The sequence below is a fragment of the Lemur catta genome, chromosome 1 (genome assembly GCF_020740605.2).
Source record: "Lemur catta isolate mLemCat1 chromosome 1, mLemCat1.pri, whole genome shotgun sequence".
Lineage (NCBI taxonomy): Eukaryota > Metazoa > Chordata > Mammalia > Primates > Lemuridae > Lemur > Lemur catta.
Window position 1 is genome coordinate 208,817,738 of NC_059128.1, and position 25,493 is coordinate 208,843,230.

The window sequence follows — 25,493 nt, forward strand, 5'->3', positions numbered from 1 at the left end:
AAGCTAGGTTTCCTAAGAACATAACTACAGTGTATCACATTATAATAGAATACACTGTATTTTGTATGCAAGTAACTAAGATACAGAAAAATACCCTAGACTTCTGTACTGGACTGAGAGCAAACTTTGTACAGCAGCAGTAATTATTTTAAGACAATCTATATTACATTTTACTCCTATGTGAGGGCCATTTTAAATATATTAGGTCATTAAATATGAAATGTCCGATTTTTTAATCAGAAGTTTAGTTTATTATATCTCAAATAGGAAGCAGTACCGTTAATCAAACTATATGCCTAAACTATCAACACAGTTTTGCCATCTTAACGAAAGCTTGTTTATGGCAGTAGCGAAGAAGCCTGGAGAGCAAGTGGCAATGAAATCACGAAAGGCATTTTCAACAACTTGTTGACAATTGAATATTTTTCCTTCCAAGAAGTGGTCCAAAGCCTGGAAGAAGTGGTAGTCAGTTGGCACAAGGTCTGGTGAATACAGTGGATAACAGAGAGTTTCTCAAGTCCAGCCTCTGTAGTTTGAACAGCATTGTTAGTGTGATTTGTGGTTGAGCGTTATCTTACAAGAGAATTTGCCTGTCTCTATTGACCAGTCTTGGCTGCTTAATCACAAGCATCCTCATCATTTTGTCCTCATTATTTGGTTGCAGTAGACATCTGCTGTAATGGGTTGACCAGGTTTCATGAAGCTGTAGTGGGTAAAACCAGCGCTGAACCACCAAACAGACACCATTAGTATTTTTTGATGAATATTTAGTTTTGGACTGTGTTTTGGCACTTCATCTTTATCCAACCATGTGCCAAATGCTTGCAACTATCAAAAAGAATCCATTTTTCATCACAGATAACAATATGGTGTAGAAATGATTTGCCTTTATGTTGTGACAGCAACGAAAGGCAAGCTTCCAGATGATTTCTCTTCCAACACTCATTTAATTCATGTGGAATCCATCTATCAAGCTCCTTTCTTTCTTTCTTTCTTTCTTTCTTTCTTTCTTTCTTTCTTTTCTTTCTTTTCTTTCTTTCTTTCCTTTCTTTTCTTTCTTTCTTTCTTTCCTTTCTTTTCTTTCCTTTTTTTTTTTTTTTTGAGACAGAGTCTCACTCTATTGCCTGGGCTAGAGTGCCATGGCATCAGCCTAGCTCACAGCAACCTCAAACTCTTGGGCTCAAGTGATTCTCCTGCCTCAGCCTCCCGAGTAGCTGGGACTACAGGCATGCACCACCATGCCTGGCTAATTTTTTCTACTTTTAGTTGCTCTGCTAATTTTTTTTCTATTTTTTCAGTAGAGATGGGACCTCACTCTTGGCTTAGGCTGGTCTCGAACTCCTGAGCTCAAGCAATCCTCCCACATCAGCCTCCCAGCGTGCTAGGATTACAGGCATGAGCCACCATGCCTGGCAAGTCCAGCTTCTTTACCTTGCTAATTAGCCACATCCTTCCCAAACACTTCATTGATATTTCTAGTTGTCTGCGCTGTGTTGGTTCCACAATGGCACTCATATTTGAAAATAACATGAATTTTTGACTTATCCATAGTTTTACACAAGCCAAAAATGTGAGTTTGAAAGACTGAGGATGTACCTTTATAATAAATATAAGGAGCGTCAAAGTAAAATGCCAGAGATATTGACTGTCAAACTTTGTAGTTAAGGAAATTGAACATTTCATATTTAGTAATCTGATACATTTCCTTCATTTTTATGTTTCTTTTAGGAAATTATTTAGAGCAGTTGATATGTTGGTGTAAAGTGATGTGAGACTTATTTCTTTGAGTCAAATCTGATTTTCTGTATGTTACCATATATTTATCTTTATTTCTCATTTATCTTTAGAAGATCCCGCATCTTTAGCTTTTAGTGTTAGAAACTTTGCATAATTATTTATCACTCTAATTTTTGTTTTGTTTGTTCAGACCATGTTAAAGAGTTTGGATTTCATTTTATGGGTGTTAGGAGATTTTGAAGGATTTTAAGCATGATCCTGTAATAGACAAGGGTTTTGGAGAGATCAGGTTTTTGCCTACTTTTGATGGATTTGATTAAAAGTTTGTTTGCTTTCATTTTTTGCAGGGATCAAAGACATGTGATACAATGGTTTTTAATCATCCTGCTATCAAGAAATTTTTGGAATCACCATCTAGGTCATCGTCTCCTGCCAATCAGAGATCAGAAACACCATCAGCCAACCATTCAGAAAGTGATTCTTTATCTCAACACAATGACTTCTTATCTGACAAAGATAATAACAGCAATATGGATATAGAAGAAAGACTCTTACACAACACGGAGCAGAGACCAAGCCGAAATACTGGAAGGGTATAGTTGGATGGATTGGTTGTAGGGGTGGGGAGTGTTAAAGGAGAGAGGAACTAGTATTTATTAAGTATGCACATATCTTCTCACTTAACTTTCACAGGAACTCTAGGAAATAGATTGTTTTCGTTTTAGAAGGGGGAAAATGAATCTTGATGTAGTTAACATTGTATTTGCTCAAACGTATCAGAACTGAGAATTAAACCCAGGTGTTTGTAATTTTAGAGCTTAGGGCTGTGTGCAGCACAACTCCTGGATACCATTCACAGATATGAAAGAAACCTTTAGGAGTTGGCAATTCTGTGATCTTGCCCAAGGTGTTTCTACTTTGTCATATTTATTCTCTCAAGTGTAATGGCTCTTCAGTTTCTTTTGTGAGACTTTATATTAATTAAATATAACATATATAAATTAAATATATAATATATGTTATTAAATTTAAGATGGTGTAGTAGCTGGAGGAAATTTGACAAATAATAAATAGAGTTGAAAACCATTTATTGCTCTTTTATCCTGCCTGCTTAAGTTCCCATTTCAAGGAACTTGAAACTTCTTGATATAATATTTGGCTATAAAGTCATTATGGGGTTAGATCAGGGGTTTTTCTGAGCCAGGTATTCTGTGACAGAGGAAATTTCCAGGTGTCTTTCCATATACTTGGATATCAAAGATTTGACTTACTTTTGATAAAATAATTTTTTATTTATTTTTCTGATTATAAATTTGTATGTGTTCATTGTTGTTGAAAATTGTAAAATATAGAAAAGTAGAAAAAAACAGAAAAGTGATTCATAATGTTACCACCTCAAAATAAGAACTCTTAGTTAGGATTTACTTATATCTTTTCAGTATTTTTGGGCAAATATTGCACAAGTTTTTCTTTTTTTAAATTTAAAAGAATTTAGGTCATACTAGTCATAGGATTTAGAAACTTAACATCTTTATACAATACATGGCATTTATGTATTATTTATATAGCAAACATTTAGCACTTACTATATACCAGCCACTTTTCTAAGAACTGTACAATCATGTGAGACAAGTATTTTATAGATGAGGAAATTGAGACAGAGAGGGTAAATAATTACTCAAGATTACATATACATTAGTAAATGGAAGAGCCAGGATTTGAACCCTAGCAGTCTTATCTCTGTAGTCAAGCTTTTAATTAACCATTGTATTTGTATTCTCATTGAAAATGTTTGATTGGTAGAGAAGATTAAAAAGAAAGTAAATTCCATTGACCCCTGTCTCCATTTCCATTTTTCAGAGGTAACCGTTGCATTAATATTAATAGTTTCTTGTGTACTGTTCCACATCCTATTTGCATGTCCAAAGCATATGTATATGACTATTAAAAACATGGAATTATACAAACTTTTTTATATAAATTAATGCATTATTTATAATAATTTTTTTTAATGTTTTGAGAGGTACCACAAAGCCAGAATTTTTTTTTTTTAATTTGAGTTATTCTGTTCTATCTTTTATGATTTTTTGGTTTCTGTCCCATTAAGAATTATTCAAAATGAAAATGAATGTTGATTACGATTTTTTTCAGGATACTTCTAGTGTTACTGGCTCCCATAAAACAGAACAGCGGAGTGCTGATCTCACTGGAGATGAAACTTCACGACTTTTTGTAAAGAAAACAATAGTTGTGGGCAATGTGTCCAAGTGAGTATCTAGTTGAATTTATTTTGTCATCCATTCATGTTCATACTTAATATTAAAGTATTACAGTAGGAAGAGGCCTCAGGGATTCTTTTCCCCAAGCTCTTAGTTGTTTCAAAAGTAAATCAAAGTCCAGAGTCTTTCTTAGAGTAGTCTTTCTTGCTCATTTGTAAGCACAGAGTTTGAATCCAGGTCTCCTGTTTTTCATGTGGGTATTATTTCCTCTGTACTGCTTCTCTATACAGTGCCATTCTGCCTTACCTTTCACAGTATCCACAAATGGTAAATAAGGGGAAGAGATTTTTTCTCAAAATATCACTAGGGAAGAGGCAGCTTAGTAACCTCTTATACTTTCATGTGTAGTTTGTAAAAGATGCTAATTATTTGGAAACCAATGAGAATGATAAATTCTGAGGCACTATTCTCAACTCTAACTTTCAAATCTTCATTTATTCCTCCACATTTCCATTCTTGCATCTGCCATTTATTTGTGATTGGCACTTCCAAAGATGAAACCAGATTTTTCTTGGTGGGAACCCATTTACTCTTCTTTGTTTTCTTTTTTCTTTTTCTTTTTTTTTGAGATGGAAGGACTTAAGTGTGATGAGTGTCTTTGACTTTTTTTTTTTTTTCCAAAACCTTACTTTAGTGACTCTAATGCAAGCCAAAGAGGTTTGCATCTAGCAAGTCATTGGGACGTGAGAACAAATAGATAAAGTTTCATTTTCAGTCAACCATTTATGTTAATATTTTTGTATAAATACCCTTATGATCCTAGTATTATAGTAGGAAGAAACCTCATGAATGTTTTTCTCACGGTCTTAGTTCAAAAGTAAACCAAGGTCCAGAGACTTGAGACTCTGCTTTAGTGTGTCAGTCTTTGACTCAGAATAAAATAGTGCTTAGTAAAAATTTCTAAGACATGAGCTCTTACATAAATGTATTTCACCAAGCATGTTAATGTGTGTAAGTTTGGAGAAACTTTTGATTACTTCTGATCTAGTTCTATCCTTAGGGGCCTTAGCTAATTCCTAAAAATGTTGATTTGGTTACCCAAATTGAAATGCTTTAAATTTGTGACAAAAGCTATGGAGCAGGTGTTAAAGGCAGAATCCCTCCAAGCTAAAGAGCTGTCTCTGTCATTATGACCTCATGCTGTCTTGTGGGAGCTTCATCATCTCTTCCACATGTCTAAGGGCTGGATAGAGACATTATAAATCTTCTCAAAACTTAAGGATATTATGTTACGTAAATATTTGGCCCAGATGTAAATATGTGGAAGGGATTAAATTATCTTGATGGAGAAAAATTGATTACATTGGCCAAGATTTTAAACTACAGCAGTTTTAATTAATTTTTTCGTGAAGTTTTATTTGCTGATCCTTATTAGTTATAGTTCCTTTATACTCTCTTTTGTCATTTTTATCATACTATCATTTCCTATTTTCATATATTTTTCACAAATCAGATTGGAATCTCTTTGGAGTAGAAACTATGTCTTTTCTGGTTTTGTATGTTATAGTACTGGTTTAGTAAATATTTAATTGATGAATGAATTAATACATTTGTGAAAGGAAAAATATAAACATATACAAACCTGGTAAAATTAATCAAAGAAATTAATCAGAGAAAAAGAAGATACAAATAAATAATATTAGAAATGAAAAAAGAAGATACAATTACAGACGCTGCACTATGAAGGAGATAAGAAACTATTAACATTGTTATGCCAGTACGTTTGAAAATTTAGGTGAAATGATTGTTTATGCCCAATCTTCTTGTGGCCTGGTGGAAATTCTTCTGAATTTTCGGGCTTGGCCTTTTCTGGGCTAACCTGACTTGTAAAGATGTCACTTCTCTCCAAATTGATCTGGAAATATTTCTATTAAAATCTCAACAGGGTTCATGAAATTTACAGACTGGTTCTTACATATGGAGAGTAAAGGGCCAAGATTGGATAAGAACACTCCTGAAGAGCTGGGTTGGGCAACTTGGCCCCCTGCATTACTAAGGATTAATCATAGGCTAAAATAAACATATAGGAGGACATGACCATATTGTCCACCAGAATCTAAGAAAGGGGCCTCATACTGAAATAAAGACAGGTCTCATGAAGGGGAGGGCTAACGATGCTAGTTCTACCATGGTCAAGACTTATGGGAATGACTTGTTTTGGCTTTCAAAAGGCAGGAAACCAGGTACAGCCTCCTTGACAGTAGTGAGAGGCACCAGAAGGGCCTAGAGTTCTTGCATCCTGAAACCTGAATGAAATCAACCCAAAAGCTAGAGAATCCCTATCCCAGGAATAAAAATATGCCTGTTTATTTCCACTTTGTATACCCACTTGGCAGGAAAAACAAGTTTGATTTTGTTTTTAATTGCACGCTGATAATCAGAAAACAAAACAAACTCTTAACAGAATGCCCTTTAGGCCAAATAAATGTTTTAGAAAGAATGAAAAACAAAATGATTAGCTGCAAAGACTTTGTTTGGTTAGGTGATATACCTATTAAATATTGCTGGAATTTTAATCTTGTTTTAAGTAGGAGTTAATTGTTTTGTTAGGTTTTTGAAGGAAAAAATAATTCTGGTTTCTTTTTTTTTCTTCTCTAGGTATATACCTCCAGATAAGAGGGAAGAAAATGACCAGTCAACTCATAAGTGGATGGTATATGTCCGAGGGTCTCGTAGAGAACCCAGCATTAATCATTTTGTCAAGAAAGTTTGGTTCTTCCTTCATCCCAGCTATAAACCAAATGACCTTGTGGAAGTGAGGTAAGCACATTTGAGTTATTTAACCTAGGAAGTACAGATTTATTGAAGTGAAAGAAAAGTGATTTAACTTCACAACATGCCCTGGAAAATTTTCTGTTACTAATAATTTACTCAGCATAGACTCTTAGTCATAATATAGTTTCAGCCATGGTTCCCTCTTGCAGATTACTGTCTCAATGAACAGCTACTGTCCCCTCCTGTCAGGTTGTTACTACACTAATTACATGAGCCGGTTTTGCTCACCTCTGTAAATAGCTAACCTTGTTTATATAGATACAGATAAACATAAAAGTGTTACTGTTTTTTTATAGTTATCAGAATATAACAGAGGATTCTAACATTACAGAAATATATAATGCTGAAAGTTCCCCATGCTCTAACCCTCTTATAAGTAACCCCTATTGATATTTTTCCTATGCATATTCTAACCTGGTAGAGTCGTTGTTTGTTATTGTTATTTCACAAAGATGGAGTGATATATTTATACTGTTGTGAAATTTGCTTATATCATTTAGCTGTATTCTTTACATCTATATGATGTTTTACATCATATACATGTTTGCTGTATAAATGTACTATGGAAGTGGTTGTGGGTTATTATCAGTGAAATCTCTGTCCTCTGTGCTGTTCAGAACATTTCCTTCCACCCCGACTCTTAAACAAAAATGGGTATCCCCTGAGAACTCTGCTTCTGTAGCCCTTTCAAGTGGTGGCTGTTTTTTTCTCGCACATACCATTGGGTCTAGGGGTGGGGTAGATGTCTTCTTTGATCATATTTGTAGCTTCCAGACCACTTTTCCCCTTTCTCCCTAAAAAACCTTAGGTCCTTTGAGGCCCCATATGATCTGCTCCTCCTTTGTTGCAGTTATCTACTAATTTCCCACATCACTCTGCTCTTTCAAAAACAGTCTTAGCACCTAGCTTACTGATGTTCTGTCTGCCAGTACTTCTGTGTTGTTCTTAAGGATTTTACGTGCATATAGGCAATTCATACAAAATCCTGGGTTCTTGGTTCATCCATTTCTTCACTTTAATGATTAGGTTATTATAGTGATACACTGTGGAATCTATGCTGAGTAAGGAGAGAAGTGAATTATATAAGAGCAGTGATGGATAGTGAAGATTTTTGTGGGCAAGAAATGGCAGTCTAAGTGAGGTTAGAAAATAGTTGGATTAGGGGTAGAGCTGGAAAGATAGGGGTTGGTGGCCAGAAAGTGGAATGCTTGGAAATCAGATTTTTGTAGGTGGTATGGAATGTTTATCTTCATATGGATAATAGTTATCCTAGTTATCAGTTGGTCTGTTTTTTTCCTACAAACGAATATACACTGAATTCCCACATAAACTTAGATCCTGTTCTAGACTATTAATAACATTTATTCCTGTAACAATATTATACTATTTTTGTTGATTTGCTTTATAACATGTTCTGATATCTGATATAGTGTCATCATCGTCATCATTCTTCTGGATTTTTTCTTAGCCATTCTTGAGTATATTATGTTTTTCCAGATTACTTTAGAATCAAATTATCAAATTGCAGATTGAAATTGCACTGAATTAAGGATTAATTTTCACTTTTTGTTTTCATTTTCAGCATTTGCACAGACAGCAGTTTTCACATTTTTTATGGTATTGCATCTTTCTATCTCCTGTCTGCCCAAGAATCAATCAGTATAGTAGTTTTGCAATACAAATAAGATTTTTTTTCTTTTATTATTATTCATAAAACTTTCTTCATTTTCTTGACATACTGGATAAAGCCTTAGAAAAGTGTTGATACCTGTTGTGTTTTGTTTTATTTCAGTAGTAGAGCTTAAGTGATAAAAGAGCAATTTTATTCTTAGGCTTTCAAACCCTAGTGTTGAAAAGACTTTGTCTCTGATTTAATTTAAATCTATACGTGATACGTGAATCCCTTCAGAAATGCCCCATACAGCTAAGCTCAGGATCCATCCTCTCCTAGAAAACCACCAATGACCTAGACTTGGGTTTTTTTGCCTAGAATACCATTTTCCTCCCTATTATCTGTCTTCTTCCTATACTCATGCAAGCATACACACACTCACACACAGTATGGCCATCTTTCTGAAGAGATTTGTTCTTTATCCTTCAGGACATAACTCAAAAGTTCCTCAGTGAGTCCTTCCTTGTTCTTCTTTCTTCCATGGGTTAAATACAGTAAATGGTTGTTTACTTGAATGCCTGGGATTTTAATAATATTTTACAGTTTAGCAATACCTTATAGAGTGACAGTATTTTCTGAGTTTAGGTAGCCTAACTCCAAATGAGCACAGTGTTTTAATAAAGATATTTTTGTGAGTTTGGTAAGAAATAGACAAATTTAAAAAATGCTGTGTCTATAAAAATGTAAATAATAAACACAATAGATTTTTCAATGTCCAGATCAATAAGAAATTCCCTTACATGGTAAAAATTAAAATATGTGGTCTTAGAAAAACATTTACTATAAATGTGAATCAGTTAAAATGTATTAATCATATTTTTATTGATGATAGATATGATTTACCCAAAAAATGAGATTAAAAACTCATTATATAAAACTCTTACTACTTAACAATGGAAACTAATGCCTGTTTTTTCCCTCCATTCTCATACCAAGAATTACAATTTGTAAAACACACTGACTTCCTTTAAGTTGCAAAAATATAAGCAGTAATATATAAGATTGTATTTCCTTAGAAATCCTTACTAATCTGCAGGTAAAGGTGTGGCAAATCATTTGTCAGAATGTGTTATAGCAGTCTAAGAAAATCCAAAGAAAGGATCATGCTGCATCTCCTTTTCAAATTTCTCTTTCATCTCGTACATGTGGAGTATTTTCTGCTAATAGTAAATGAACTTCATTTCATGAAATTTGTGAGATTTTACATCATTGAAATAGCCTGTGGGCTGGGCACAGTGGCTTACTTACGCATGTAATCCTAGCACTCCGGGAGACTGAGGCGGGAGGATTACTTGAGTTTAGGAGTTCAAGACCAGCCTGAGCAAGAGTGAGACCCCAGCTCTACTAAAAATAGGAAAAAATTAGCCAGGCATCATGGTGTGCACCTTATAGTCCCAGCTACTTGGGAGGCTGAGGCAGGAGTTTGAGGTTGCATTGAGCTATGATATGATGACACTGCACTCCACCCAGGGCAGTAGAGTGAGACTCTGTCTCAAAAAAAAAAAGAAAAGATAAGAAAAAGAAATAGCCTGTGATAGTTGTTTTCAGTCTGATCCTTGTCACTTTGACAGTATTGTGTAGATTGGCTGCTGTGACGTGACTGACCTATACCATTACCACATGCTTTTCCCAACAGCAATTCAAACATTATGAACAACAGTGTTAGGATTCTTAAATAGTATTTTAAAAGAGATTATTACTTATATGCTTCTGGTGTTTAAAACTCCTGAGGAAATCATTTGCTGTGATCAACCACACTTCTGTGTTTTTTTATAGCAAGTAACATGTATAACATGTGTATATCTATTATACTAATTTACATATATGTCTCCCTTACTAGACTTAGAGCTTCTTCTTTTTTTTTTTTTTTTTTTTGAGACAGAGTCTCACTTTGTTGCCTGGGCTAGAGTGAGTGCCATGGCATCAGCCTAGCTCACAGCAACCTCAAACTCCTGGGCTTAAGCGATCCTACTGCCTCAGCCTCCCGAGTAGCTGGGACTATAGGCATGCGCCACCATGCCCGGCTCATTTTTTCTATGTATATTTTTAGTTGTCCAGATAATTTTTATTTCTATTTTTAGTAGAGACGGGGGTCTCGCTCAGGCTGGTCTCGAACCCCTGACCTCGAGCGATCCACCCGCCTCGGCCTCCCAAAGTGCTAGGATTACAGGCGTGAGACACCGCTCCCGGCCGCCTTAGAGCTTCTTGATGTTTGGAACCTTGACTCGCTTGTCTTATGAGGGTCTAGTGTAGTCCCTAGCATGTAGTAAGTGCTCATTTCATGTTTGATGTTGAGTAAGTTATTGAATTTATGAGGTGGGCCCTTGTATTTGTAAGTGACTTTGTTCGTGTGGAAGTTTGTAATTGTACTGAGTAGATATCTATTATAACTTTCTCTAACTTCTAAACTTTCAGTACTTTCATATGCCTGTGCCACCATACAGGCAGAATCATTATAATCCCTTTTCCATGTAGCAGTTGTTCAGATATTTGAAAGCAGCTGTTGGGTCTCATCCACATTTGTTTCAATTATCACTTATGTGGCTTTGTTTTATGTTCTTTTGTCCTCCAGGTTGTATTCCTTGACACGCTCCAGTTTATCTATATTCCTCTTAAAATAGTCTTTTTAGAACTAAACCTAAAACTCCAGACATGGTATAACCAATATAAAGTAGGATAGAACTGTTAGCATATATCTTAGATTTAATTATAACTCATTATGTTCTTTACAAGACTCTTAAGATGTTTCTTGTATCAGTTATCTAAAGTGATTTGATGAAATATGGGAGGACTTTTGCACCTGCCTTGAAACTTCTGGTTTATCTTACTGTGAATCAAAGTACAAATGTGTTTCTGAAGCACCCTGCATCTCCTCATCACAGCATGTTTCCTGACAAAGAGCATGAGTAGATTATGTTCCTATAGAAGTATCTTTTTCACATTTGGTTCAGATGTCATGGCAACTCTTAGCCAACTTCCTAAAAGCTGTGATTGTAATCTTTGTTTTTAGGCACAAGACAGTCACTAAATGTATGCTAAGGTTCAGGGCTTGATACAGGGGTTGCAAAGATGAACACCATGTGGTCCCTCCCTTTGAGAAGTTTAGTGGAGTATTCCTGCCCTTGGTGTATGTGAGACTAGCCTGGGCTAGGTCCCCAGAGAAAATCCTGGTGAGCTTCTTCAAATGATTATATGTGTTTCATTTAGCTCCAATATAGGAATTCTCTAGGGTAGCACTGTCCAATAGAAATATATGTTGTGAGCCACACGTGCAATTTTAAATTTTCCAGTAGCCTCATTAGAAAAGTAAAAACCAAAAGGTAAAAACAAATTATTTAGCATGGTAATGCAATTTTAGGCTGCTTTATTAGAAGTCAAGGAGACTTGCTGTGCCCTGCAGCAGTCTGACAATATCCAGTTAACACTATGTGCATCTAGAGGAGAGTGGCCTGGGTAGTGAGGTCTGCCACCTTGAGGATGTGGACTAGCACAGTGGTTAAATGTGGGCCCTGGAGCCTTTTGCTTGAGTGAAAATCCTAGTTCCACTACTTATTAACTGTGTGATCTTGGCAAGTTAGTTATTCAACCTCACTGTGTCTAAGAGGGGATATTTCATAGTGTGATTGTAAAGATTAGATCAATTAGTAAATATAAAGGGCTTAGAACATGGTTGGATCATAGGAAACACTGTGTTTGCTGCTGCTACTGTTGTGAGGAACAGAGGTATTCATTCTGAAAAGAAAAGACAGGAATGTTATAAGATGTTCCTTTGAAGATCTTTCATGTAGAGGAAGAATTTATTCTTAGTGATTCCAAATGGCATATTTAGAACTGACATGCAGGAAATAGAAGAAATATTTTTATAACAGAGCTATTTAGAAATGTAATGAAGTCTCATTAAGTAGTGAGTTCTTGGTCGCTAGGAGTGATCCTGAAAGACTGGTTGGCCATTTGAATTAATTAGTTGAACAAGAAGTTATAGTCCGTTCTATATTTCTGATAAAGCCTTTTTTTTTTTTTTTTAGCCCTATAGTGTGATTTTTCCTTCTTGGTCATTGATATATTTCAACATCTGTGATTAATCCAGAAATACTGATGTTTGTTCAGGGGAGGCAGTCCTTTTTTGCCTTTTTTGTGTGAAGTAACATATCTTTTGAAGTATAAAATTTCCATTGACAATTGGTAGGTCTTAGATTCTTTTTTTTTTTTTTTTGGCTTCCAAAAATATGGTTGTGGAAGAATTGCCTGTCAAAAAGCATTGTTCCTTTTTCTTGGCTTTATGTTTGTCTGTGTCTTTCCAGCAGCAGTTCTTCCTGTCTGTTTACTAAAGGTTAATCCATGTATAGAAATTGAGGAACAGACCTAATTTATTATATCCATTGTGAGAGAAATCCAGCATTGAAACAGTGTGATTAAGACGTATTGCAACATGAGTTTAGACTTACCACTTAGCTTTACAGAAATTTAAATGACCGAGCTTAACATCAATAGAATTTCCATTAATTACTCTTAAGTTCACCATGCCCGTTAGCCCCACTGCGTCTCTGGTCTTAGATCCATTTTCAAACTATTATCTCAAGTCTACTTTCTCATTTGACCCCAGACCTAAATCTATACCAACATCATGGCTACTTCTCTCAGCTCAGCTAGTTTCTTCCATGCAGGACAGTCTAGTTTTCTTTACTTTCTTTTATCTCTGGTCTATAACATATTGCTAATTTCTCTGCTTTCTAGGCTACTCTCATACTCAGGGTTTTTTCCTGTCTTGGGCTCCGCTGTTAGCTTCTGGCTCTGTGCTGCTTAATGCACATCTGTTAGATTCTTCTCCAGCTGTGTTCTTGTACTCTGCCCTCACTGAATTCATGTCTCTCCTTAGTTTTCCAAAAACACATCCCACTGGAAGTTTTTCTCCCTGTAATTTTGGCATCTTCTCTCACTATAATAATTCTAAGCTAGGGATGCCTAACAGACATTTTCATTTTAAAGACGTTCTCTCTCTACCCCATTAACTTAAACCATATTATTTAGAGTACTTAAAGATTCTTCGATGAAATTTCTACATTGTTTATTATGGAAAATTTCAGACATATAGAAAAGTAAAGAGTATAATGAACCCTCATGTACCCATCATCAGTTAGTAGCAGTTTGCCATTCTTGTTTCTTCAGTTTCCCTTTTTTTCCCTTCACAAATTCATTGTGACGAGAATTCTTCAGTCTACTTAGCATTCACTTACATTCCACTCTACCCACTAAAACCATAGTCACTATTTGGGGGAGATTATGCTGTGAACATAGGCTCTTTATTTTAAAGTCCTTAGTAGACAGTTTCAGTTGAATTACCACTTGGAGATTGAGCAATGATTTATTTTGTTTTTGCCTCAGTGGAGGAATAAATATGAGGGTCTGGGATAGGGAACGTATCACCTCAGTCTGTGTTTGTCACATGCCAGTTAAGGATCCTGCCCTACTGTGTGACATTCATCAGATCACCTTAGTTCCCTCATCCATGAAAATGACATTGGATTATGTATGGTCTGTTTACTCTGGGCTCTTAGCATTTAGTAACTGAAAGTTAATATAAGCTTGAGTTGAATTTTTCTTTTATAATTTAGCATTTTAGAAAAATTCAGCATGACGATTTAGCTTCAAATGAGGAAACCTAAATGATTCTCACACAGACATGAATTTCTTATTTACGCAGTATGAGAAACCTTTTCCTGTCTAGGATGAGAGAATGAACATGGGCAAATGTGTTAATGTCTGCTTTTCCCTAGAGAGCCTCCTTTTCACCTGACCAGAAGAGGCTGGGGTGAGTTTCCTGTCAGAGTTCAAGTTCACTTTAAGGACAGCCAGAACAAGCGGATAGATATCATACATAATCTGAAGGTATTGTAACAAAACATTGCTCCCCAGAAATGAAATCTCTTTTCATTGGCTTTTGACCCTTGAACAACATGGAGGTTAGAGGGGCCAACTCCTGTACAGTCAAAAATCCACATATAACTTCTGACTCCTCAAAAACTTAACTACTAATAACCTACTGTACACTGGAAGCCTTACCAATAACATAAACAGCCAAATAATACATGTTTTGCATATTGTATATATTATATATATTCTTACAATAAAGCAAGAGAAAAGAACTATTAATAAGAAAATCATAAAGAAGGGAAAATATATTTACTATTCCTTAAGTGGAAGTAGATCATCATAAAGGTCTTTATCCTTATCATCTTCACATTGAGTAGGTTGAAGAGGAGGGTTTGGTCTGAGTGGAACTGGACAGTTCAAACCTGTGTTGTTCAAGAGTCGACTGTATTTAAAGTGGTAATGTTAGGTTTTCTGAGAGAAGTGACCAAGGATAGTGGAAGGAGGAGATAATATTTTTGAGTGTGTTATGTTTGCTGCTATACAACACTTCTTTGTCCTCTGAAGCTTGGGGAGGGAGTCACTTTACAGTACAGTGTATATTCTTTAAAAAGATGAACTAACTGGTCAGGTAGTCAGAAGACATAAATCTTTGATCTAACCTCACCGTTAATATGTTTCTTGGGGCTAAGTTACTGAAATCTTTTTTTTTTTTTAACTTTATTTACTTTTCTATAAAATGGGACAAATAATAATCCTTGTCTGTTTATCTCATAAGAATAAAGGATATGTTTATCTTATAAGGATAAAGATAGAGGTGAACAAACATGTTTTGTAAGTTATAAAGTATTAGATTGTAATGCTTTTGTAAGGAATCCTTCATTAATAGATATATCCATATGGTTTATTGTGCAACCATTATAAATTTGTTTTATGGAGTATTTTCTACACATGGGGGGAAATTGCCATTACAGTAAGTGAAAAGCAGTAGGCACACCTCGTTTTATTGTACTTTGTAGACACTGCCTTTTTTACAAATTGAAGGTTTGTGGCAACCCTGCATCAAACAAATCTGTTGGTGCCATTTTCTAACAGCATGTACTCACTTTGTGTTTATAATGTTTTGGCAATTCTTACAATATTTTCAAACTTTTTCATTATTATATCTATTTTGGTGATCAGTGATGATTAATGTTACTACTGTTGCTCTATTGGGTCACGATGAACCACACTCATGTAAGATGGTGAACTTAATCGATCAGTGTCATGTGTGTCCTGACTGCTCTACCACCAGCCATTCCCCCGTCTTTCCCTTTTCTCAGGTGTTCCTATTCCCTGAGACACAAAAATACTGAAATTAGGCCAATTAATAACCCTACAATGACCTCTAGGTGTTGAAGGTATTGAAGTGAAAGGAAGAGTCACACACCTCTCATTTTAAATCAAAAGCTAGAAATGATTAAGCTTAGTGAGGAAAGCCTGTCAAAAGCCAAGATAAACCAAAAGCTAGGTTTCTTGCACCAAACATTTAGCCAAGTTATGAAAGCAAAGGAAAAGTTCTTGAAGGAAATTTAAAGTGCTACTCCCATGAACAAATGGTAAGAAAGTGAAACAGCCTTCTTGATGATATGGAGAAAGTTTTAAGTGATTTGCATAGAAGACCAGCCATAATGGTCCCTTAAACCTAATCCAGAGCAGGGCTCTAACTCTCTTCAGTTCTGTGAAGGCTGAGAGGTGAGCAAGCTATAGAAGAAAAGTTTGAAGCTAGCAGGGGTTGGTTCATGAGGTTTAAGGAAAGAAGCCCTCTCCATAACATAAAGGTATAAGATGAAGGAGCAAGAACTGATACAGAAGCTGCAACAAGTTATCCAGAAGATCTAGCTAAGATAATAAATGAAGAGCCTGGCTTTTCAGTGTAGATGAAACAGCCTGCTATAGGAAGAAGATGCCATCTATGATTTTAATTGCTAGAGAGAAGTCAATGCCTGGCTTTAAAATTTTAAAGGACAGGCTGACTACCTTGTTAAGGGCTAATGCAGCTGGTGACTCTTAGTTGAAGGCAATGTTAATTTACCCTTTTGAAAATCCTAGGACCCTTAAAATTATGCTAAATCTACTTTGCCTATAAATGGACCAACAAAGCCTAGATGACAACACATCTCTTTTATGTCATGGTTTACTGAATATTTTAAGCCCACTATGAGACCTACTGCTCAGAAAAAAAGGTTTCTTTCAAAACACTACTGTTCATTGACAACATACCTAGTCACCAAAGAGCTCTGATGGAAATATACATTTGAAGTCTTATATTTAAGAAATATATTTCCTAAGACCATGGCTGCCATACAGAGTGATTCCTCTGATGGATCTTGGCAAAGTTAATGGAAAACCTGGAAAGGATTCACCATTCAAGATACCATTGAGAACATTTGTGATTCATGGGAGGAGGTCAGAATATCAACATTAACAGGAGTTTGGAGGAAGTTGATTCCCAGCCTCATGGGTGACTTTGAGGGATTCAAGACGTCAGTGGAGGAATTAGCTGCAGATGCAGGGGAAGTAGCAAGAGGACTAGAATTAGAGCCTGAAGATGTGACCAAATTGCTGCAGTCTCATGATCAAACTTGAACAGATGAGGGTTGCTTCTTATGGATGAGCAAACGAAGGGGTTTCTTGAGATGGAATCTACTTGTGGTGAAGATGCTGTGAACATTGTTGAAGCAACAACAAGGCATTTAGAATATTATATAAACTTAGTTGATAAAGGAACCACAGGGTTTGAGAAGGTTGACTCCCATTTTGAAAAAAGTCTTACTATGGATAAAATGCTACCAAACAGCATTGCATGCTACAGAGGAATCTTTTGTGAAAGGAAGAGTCAATCCATGTGGTAAACTTCATTGTTGTCTTATTTTAAGAAAATGCCACAACCACCCCAGCCTTCAACAACACTTACCCTGATGGATGAGTTAGCAGCCATCAACACTGAGTCAAGACCCTCTCTGCCAGTATTATAGTTTGTGCCCTCAAGCCTCATGTTGAAATTTGATCCTCATTGTTGGAGCTGGGGCCTAATGGGAGGTGTTGAGGTCATGGGGATGGATTTCTAGTAAATAGATTTTGTCCTCACTGTGGTGGGGGAATGAATTAGTTCTGGCTCTGTTAGTTCCTGTGAGATCTGGTTGTTAAAAAGAGCCTGGCACCTTCCCTCTTTCTCTCTCTTAACTTCCTCTCTCACCATGTGATCTCTCTCTGCATACACTGACTCCCCCTCACCTTCTTCTCTTTGCCTTCCACCATGAGTGGAAGCAGCCTGAGGCCCAGCCAGATGCCCAGTCTTTCAGCCAGCAAACTCACAAGCCAAATGAACCCTTTTCGTTCTAAAAAGAAAACCTTTACCCAGTCTCAGACATCCCTTTATAACAATGCAAAACAGACAAATACAGCCAGCAAAAAGATTATGGCTTGTTAAAGTCTCAGGTGATCATTAGCATGTTTTAGTGATAAAAGTATTTTTTATTAAGGTACATACAGTGTTTTTTTTAGACATAATGCTATTGCACACTTGATACAGACTACACAGTATAGTGTAAACAACTTTTATATGCACTGGGGAAACCAAAACATTTGTGTGCTTACTTTATAGCAGTATTCCCTTTATTGCAGTGGTCTGGAATCAAGCCTGCAATATCTCTGAGGTGTGCTTGTATAAAACTGTATGCATATGAGGTCAACCATGATTTTAAAAAGGTAGAAAAGATACAGAAAAAATATACCAAAATGTTGGAGTAATTGAAATAATGACATTGTGAGCAATTTCCCTTGCTCTTTGTTTTTGTTTTTAAAAATAGTTTTGCAATTTTATATAATAAACATACTTCAGTTTTATAGTGGGAAGACAGACCATTCCTTAATGTGTCTCTAGGCCTTCTTTATCGTAGTTTCATGTATATTTTCTCTACAGTCTTAATACTGCATGTCTCCCAAAGCACCCTTACTTAGTGGTTTATCACAATGTTCCCATTAATGGCTCCCAAAATTGGACTAAATAAAGATGAGTACATCTGTAGAATTCCTTTTTCATTCCCTTTGTTCTACAAATGCACCTCTTTAAACCTTAAGGCATGCTGAAATTTGCCTTCCATTGGTGATAGATGGTAATACTTAACTTGATGTTTAAGCTGTTTTCTGGAGATTACTGTAAGACTAAATTGCCCTGTGACCACAGAGAAGCACTGAAACCAAATAAAGAGCGTATAGCCACTTTGTTTGTAGTGACAGAATACTGCCCCATTACTTAGAGGAAGATCTAAAATAGTTTTGCTTTCTTTTATTTTATTTTCAGTTCTGCACATACTACCTTATGCTGCACTGAGCCCAGCCCTAATTTCTAAAATAAAGGGAATTGTTTACATAGCTCTCACATGCTATATTGTACATATTACTTAGAGTTCTTGATGGAAGATTATTTGATATGGTATTTTAAAATGACAATAAAGTGTTTTTTAATCTGTTTTTTTGAAAACATTGTTTTACTATTTTGTAAAATAGTAAATCACATTAGTATTATTATTACTATGCTGTTATTACTAATTAGTAATAATACTGTAGTAATAGTATTGCTGGTAGTAATACTAGTAGTAATACTATTAATAGTAATAATATTTTGGGTATTGGCTTTGAGACCTTAAACACCTGCATTGTGCCCATTTAATCCTTATTTGTATTACAGTATCATTTTGCCTGTCATTTCTGTGTTAACTCTCAGAGCCATCTTTGATTTTTCCTTTTTTCTAAATAATTGCTTAGTTGTAGAGTACTTTCTTCATATGATCTCTTTTACATTCTACCCTCCGCCCTTCCCACTATTGCTAGGCTGTCATCCTACTTTCTCCTGATTGACTTCTGTAATCTATATCCTTTCCCCTCAGTCCCCTCTACACATCACGATCATACTAGTCTGCTTAAAACAGCAGAACCATTATGCTATTCCTTCTTCAGAAAGTGTAATTGAATTCCTATTCAAGTTCACACTCCCATGCCTCCTGTTCAGGGCTCTGCACATTTTGATTCAACTTACTTCCCTTAAATTATTTCTCACTAATCCCCTGAATGAGCGCTCTACTCCAGCCATGTTAATCTATTCATGTCCTAGAAATGCCTACAGCCTTCTTCTCTTGTGTCTTTGTTCATACTGTTCCCCTCCTGGAATGATTGTCTGAATTTTTTCCATTCTTCAAGTTCCTGTGTAGCTTTTCCTGGCTATTTAAGCCTGCTGTGATCTTTGTATTCTGAAATTCTGTAGTAAATAACAATGTGTATTTGATACTGTAAATATTAAATGCTAAACCCTCTAATGTTAGAGTTATGTAAAATTTATAGTTCCCAGAATTTAAGAAATTCCCATATCCTGCATTTCTGACTGATAATCATTTAACCTCTCATAAACCGTCACCATGGAGCACAGCACTTCCCATGATAACACATTGACCCATTTAGTAAATAAACTTTTAGAAGTTTCTTTCATAAATGTACCTTAAACTGCTGTGTTTTAAAGAACCTTGACCTCATTTGTCCTGGTTTGATTTCCAAAATAATATAGAATAAGACCTTTTGTTTCACAGCAACCTCAAACTCCTGGGCTCAACTGATCTTCCTGCCTCAGCCTCCTGAATAGCTGGGACTACAGGCAGGTGCCACCATGCCCGGCTAATTTTTTTTTTTCTATTTTTAGTAGAGAAGGGGGTCTCACTCTTGCTCAGGGCTCTAACTCCTGAGATCAAGAGATCCATCCTCCCACTTCAGCCTCCCAGAGTGCTAGGATTACAGGCATGAGCCACCACGCCTGGCCCTAAAACTTTGTTTTATAAGAACTCTAAAAATGTTTTATGATAACCTTCACATGTCTCCTTAAATCATTTCTTCTCCAGGCAAAACCTGTTCTTGTAACATTGCTTGTATGCTGTGTTTTCCAATTCCTCTTACTGTTTTGATAACACTTCTGTTTTATCAGTGTCTCTTAAAATTTGGTCCCAATATTGAAACATATACCAGTGCAGATTATAAAGAGACTATTATTTCTGTGCTCTGGAGGATATGAAAATGAATATAACCTAAAATTGCCTATATCTTTTTAGCAGTCATACTGTTGGCTAAGATTGAAATATTAAAACTCCAGATCTCTTCCATGGAACTACTATTAATCTTTTATCTTTTTATCTTATAAACACTAAATCTCATGACTGACTGAGTTGTCCTCTTTGTTGGCTGCTGAGGAACTTTGCCAGATGTGATATCTACCTTTTGCAAGCCTTTAAAACCTTGTATGTACTAACCTACCCCTGGCTTCATCTTTCTCTCTCTGTCTTTCCTTGCTACCCAAATTAAGCATTTTTCCATATCAGTCTTATTGTATAATGTTTATATTCATAAGATGTCATAAATCCTTTTTTAAAAAGTGATAGAATATAAATTAAAAACTAACACCTTAGCCTCTTTCTATGCAAGTGTAAATTCTTTTATGTTATTAATATTCCTTCAGTTTATAATCTTTGCTAAAAAATAAATCATCATGATGTTACAATATTTGAAGTCATTAGCATTGCCTATACTGCCTAAATTTTCATTTCTTTTTTCTTTTTTCTTTTCTGAGACAGAGTCTCACTCTGTTGCCCGGGCTAGAGTGCCATGGCGTCAGCCTAGTTCACAGCAACCTCAAACTCCTGGGCTCAAGCAATCCTCCTGCCTCAGCCTCCCGAGTAGCTGGGACTACAGGCATGTGCCACCATGCCCGGCTCATTTTATATATATTTTTTTAGTTGTCCAGATAATTTCTTTCTATGTTTTTAGTAGAGACAGGGTCTCGCTCTTGCTCAGACTGGTCTCAAACTCCAGAGCTCAAACTATCCGCCTGCCTTGGCCTCCCAGAGTGCTAGGATTAGAGGCGTGAGCCACCGCGCCTGGCCTTCATTTCTTTTTTCAAAAATGCTTATAAATGTAATTGTGTCATCATACTGTATGCATTTAAAATATTTATAGCCTATATTTAAAATATTTTTATACAGTTTTGGTAAATATCATCTATGTGACTGCATAATATTTCACAAATTGATGGTCCATGGTTTACTTAAGCATTCCTCTATAATGGGATGTTTACTTTGGTTTTAGTTTGTAATTATAGATAATGCTGCAATAAACATCTTTTTGTGGGAAACTACTTCCGTTTTTAGATTGTTCTTAGAATAGTTTTTTAGAACTGTATTATTTATATTAAAAATATAGTATTGATATGTCTGAGATGGTTTTTATTGATTTTACTCAGTTTTTTTCCCTCAGAAAATTGAAGATTTTTATTACAGTGATGAATTGATAGTTTACATTATGAAAAACTAGATCCTATGGTATCAAGACTTGTGGAGAAAGGGGTTTTAGATAAGATTGTATCCTAAGATGTAGATGTAAGCACAGTGAAATTTAACACTCTTCTTTTTCGTGTTTCAATAGCTGGATCGAACTTACACAGGCTTGCAGACTCTTGGAGCAGAAACGGTAGGTTTTTTCCTACAGGATTATTTGGGAACAAAGGATGAAAATTGATCTTCATTTTTAATTAGGAAAAAAATAAGTGTTAGATTTTTTTTTTTAAGTTGGCCTTCCCCACTTCATCCCCTTTTTAAAAAATTGGTTAAAAACACATAATATAAAATTATTATCTTATCCATTTCTTAGTATGCAATTCAGTGGCATTAAATATCACCATTGTTATGCAGCTGTCACCACAGTCCATCTCTAGAACTCTTTTCATCTTGCAAAACTGAAACTCTGTACCCATTAAACATCAACGACCCATTCCTCCCTCTCTCCTCCCCCCCCACCACCACTCTACTTTCTGTCTCTATGAATTTGACCTCTAGTATACTTCATATAAATGGAATCATATAGTATTTGTTTTTCTGTGATTTCTTTATTTCATTTAGCATAATGTCCTCAAATTTCATCCATGTTGTAATGTGTCAGGTTTCCTTTGTTTAAGACTGAATAATATTGCATCATATGTCTATACCACATTTTATTGGTCCATTTATTTACTGATGAACACTTGAGTTGCTTCCACCTTTTGGCTATTGTTAATAGTACTGCTGTGAACCAGGGTGTGCGGATATCTGTTTGAATCCATGCTTTCATTTCTTCTCAGAAGTGGAATTGCTAGATCATTTTATTTTTAATTTTTTGAGGAACCACCACAGTATTTTCCATGGCAGCTTCCATACCATTTTACATTCCCACCATCAGTGCACAAGAGCTCCAGTTTCTCTACAACTTGTTATTTTGTTTGTTTATTTTTTTAAATTTATAATAGCTGTCCTAAGGGTTGTGAAGGGGTGTCTTATAGTTTTGATTTGCATTTCTCTAATTATTGGTGATGTTGAGCATCTTGTCATGTGCTCATTGGCCATGTGTATATCTTTGGAGAAATGTCTATTCAAGTCCTTTGCCCATTTTTTTTTTTTTTTTTTGGAGACAGAGTCTTGCTGTGTTGCCCGGGCCAGAGTGAGTGCCGTGGCGTCAGCCTAGCTCACAGCAACCTCAAACTCCTGGGCTTAAGCGATCCTACTGCCTCAGCCTCCCCAGTAGCTGGGACTACAGGCATGCGCCACCATGCCCGGCTAATTTTTTTTATACATATATTTTAGTTGGCCAGATAATTTCTTTCTATTTTTTTAGTAGAGACGGGGTCTCGCTCTTGCTGAGGCTAGTCTCGAACTCCTGACCTCAAGCAATCCACCTGCCTCGGCCTCCCAGAGTGCTAGGATTACAGGCGTGAGCCACCGCGCCCGGCCTGCCCATTTTTTTTAATCAGGTTTTTTTGTTGTTGAGTTATAGGAGTTATTTATATATTCTGGATATTAACCCCTTATCAGATATATGATTTGCAAATATTTATTCCCATTCTGTGATTTATTTCTCCTGTTTCACTCTGTTGATTGTTCCTTTGATGCACAGAAGTTTTTAAGTTTGATATAGTTCCATTTGTCTGTTTTTTCTTTTGTTGCCTGTGCTTTTGATGTCATATACAAGAAATCATTGTCAAATCCAATGAGGCTTTTCCGCTACATTTTCTTCTAAGAAGTTTATTGTTTTAGCTTTTACATTTAGGTCTTTGATCCATTTTGAGTTAATTTTAGTATGTAGTATACAGGGGTGGGGAATCTGCAGCCTTTGGGCCACATGTGGACTTCTGGGTCCTTGAGTGCGGCCTTCTGACTGAATCTAAATTTTACAGAACAAATCCTTCTAATAATAATACACTATTAATATAAGATAAGGGTCCGACTGCATTCTTTGGTGTGTGAGTATTCAGTTTTCCTACCACTATTAAAGGCTGTCCTTTGCCCCATCGAATGGTCTCAGCCTCCTTGTAGAAGATCATTTGAGTATATATGTGAGGGTTTATTCTGTTGTGTTGGTCTGTATATCTGTGTTTATGTCAGCACTATACTGTTTTGATTACTGTAGATTTATAAATTTTAAAATCAGGAAGTATGGTACCTCTAACTCTGTTCTCCACACCACTCTTTTGTATTCATGATATATTAGCAATAGCCATTTAATCAGAGTTAGCTAGTTAAATCTTACTCTGCCTAGAAAAATGTGCTGTATTATCAGAAGGTATTTATTGAGCACCTACTATATTCTAGGCACTAGTCCAGGTGTTGGGAATACAGAAATGAAAAAGCTTCTAACTTTTGTCTTCAAGGAGTTGTATTCTTGGTGGTGTTGAGAATGGGGAAGGTAGACATTAAACACAAAAGCAAACAATAATTTCAGTTAAGTGCTATGGGGAAGAGTAGCTGGAGGACAAGGGAGTTGTTTAAAGTAGGGTGGTTAGGAAAGGTCTTTCTGAGAAGGTGGCATTTAATTGAGAGTCCATGGTGAGAAAGGCAACCATGCAAAGATTGGGAGGAATGGTGTTTTAATGAGTAGAAACAGCAGATGAAAAGGCACCAGTTTTGTGATTCATTTCACTGAGATATGTATCTGCTAAGCCAGATTACATTATGTTCTAAGGTAAATCTCTTAGTTCTTCAGATTGAAATGGCCTTTGAAGTATGATTAGAAATCATTTGTCACAACTCTTAGGCCACAGGATTTGAGCTTTCTGTGACATTAATGATGGACTCACAAGCCCAATTTTTGCCCAACTGTGTAGGTAGTGGATGTGGAACTCCATCGCCATTCTCTTGGAGAAGACTACATTTATCCTCAGCCCTCTGAGTCAGACATCTCTGATGCCCCTCCATCTTTGCCTTTGACCATTCCAGCCCCAGTGAAAGCTTCTTCACCAATAAAGCAGTCACATGAGCCAGTACCTGATGCCTCTGTGGACAAAGGTAACAAAAGCATTTTTCCTTGTATAGAGTCATTCTGGGGTATTCCTTTCTCTCATTTGCTGCCTTCAGAGACCTATAAATAAATTTTCCAAAAGTAGACATACTGCCTCTGCTACGTAGTTCTATTACGAAAATAGCCAAATCTCTGCACTCAGAAAAATTTTTTGCCATAAAGTTCTACCAACATTTTATAAAATGCAAGTCACTAAAAAGCATTAGATTTTTATCCTTTGATGATTATGAGAATTTCTTCTAGTATATTTCAAGAAGACTTTCTGGTTCAGCCTCTGTGTGAACAAGAAACTTGAATACTAAATAGCTAATTTGATAAGTATGTAAGTGAATCAGTATATATTTAAGTGTTCGCATATAAGTGTATAAGATATAAAGTTGATCTTAAATGGTGTTTTATCTCAAATCCTGTATTTTAATGTGATATTAATATTTTAGTTCTTTTATAAAATCTCAACTTTATTCCTCTTTACATCTCAGTTGCATCTTCCTTATGGGCATTTAGTGAATGCTTTCGAGTTTTTCCTCTTCTCTAACTTAAACAGTTTTTCAATTTATATATTAAAGAATGTAGGGACATATTATATATGGTTTATAGTTAATATGTTTTCTGATTTCTTGAAAGAAGCATTTTTAACTAAATTGCATTCTAAGCATATTTATTTTTTATCAAAAAAGGCATAAAGAAGTAATTGATTATATTTATTTTACTGCCAGTAAGTGGTTTAAGTGGGTGCTGAAATTTTTATTCTTTTCCTA

General features: G+C 35.8%; 1 protein-coding gene across 2 annotated transcripts in view; it reads left to right on the plus strand.

Annotated features, from left to right (window-relative positions):
• The window catches only part of YEATS2 (YEATS domain containing 2), a 94,671-nt gene that overhangs the window by 22,316 nt on the left and 46,862 nt on the right, over positions 1–25,493 (plus strand). For both annotated transcript variants that reach the window (XM_045539780.1, XM_045539781.1), the window contains exons 5-10: positions 2,085–2,330; positions 3,889–4,004; positions 6,615–6,776; positions 14,238–14,349; positions 21,835–21,879; positions 24,542–24,722. In XM_045539780.1, the coding sequence (XP_045395736.1) occupies positions 2,085–2,330; positions 3,889–4,004; positions 6,615–6,776; positions 14,238–14,349; positions 21,835–21,879; positions 24,542–24,722 (862 nt within the window). The remainder of the gene's footprint in view (positions 1–2,084; positions 2,331–3,888; positions 4,005–6,614; positions 6,777–14,237; positions 14,350–21,834; positions 21,880–24,541; positions 24,723–25,493) is intronic.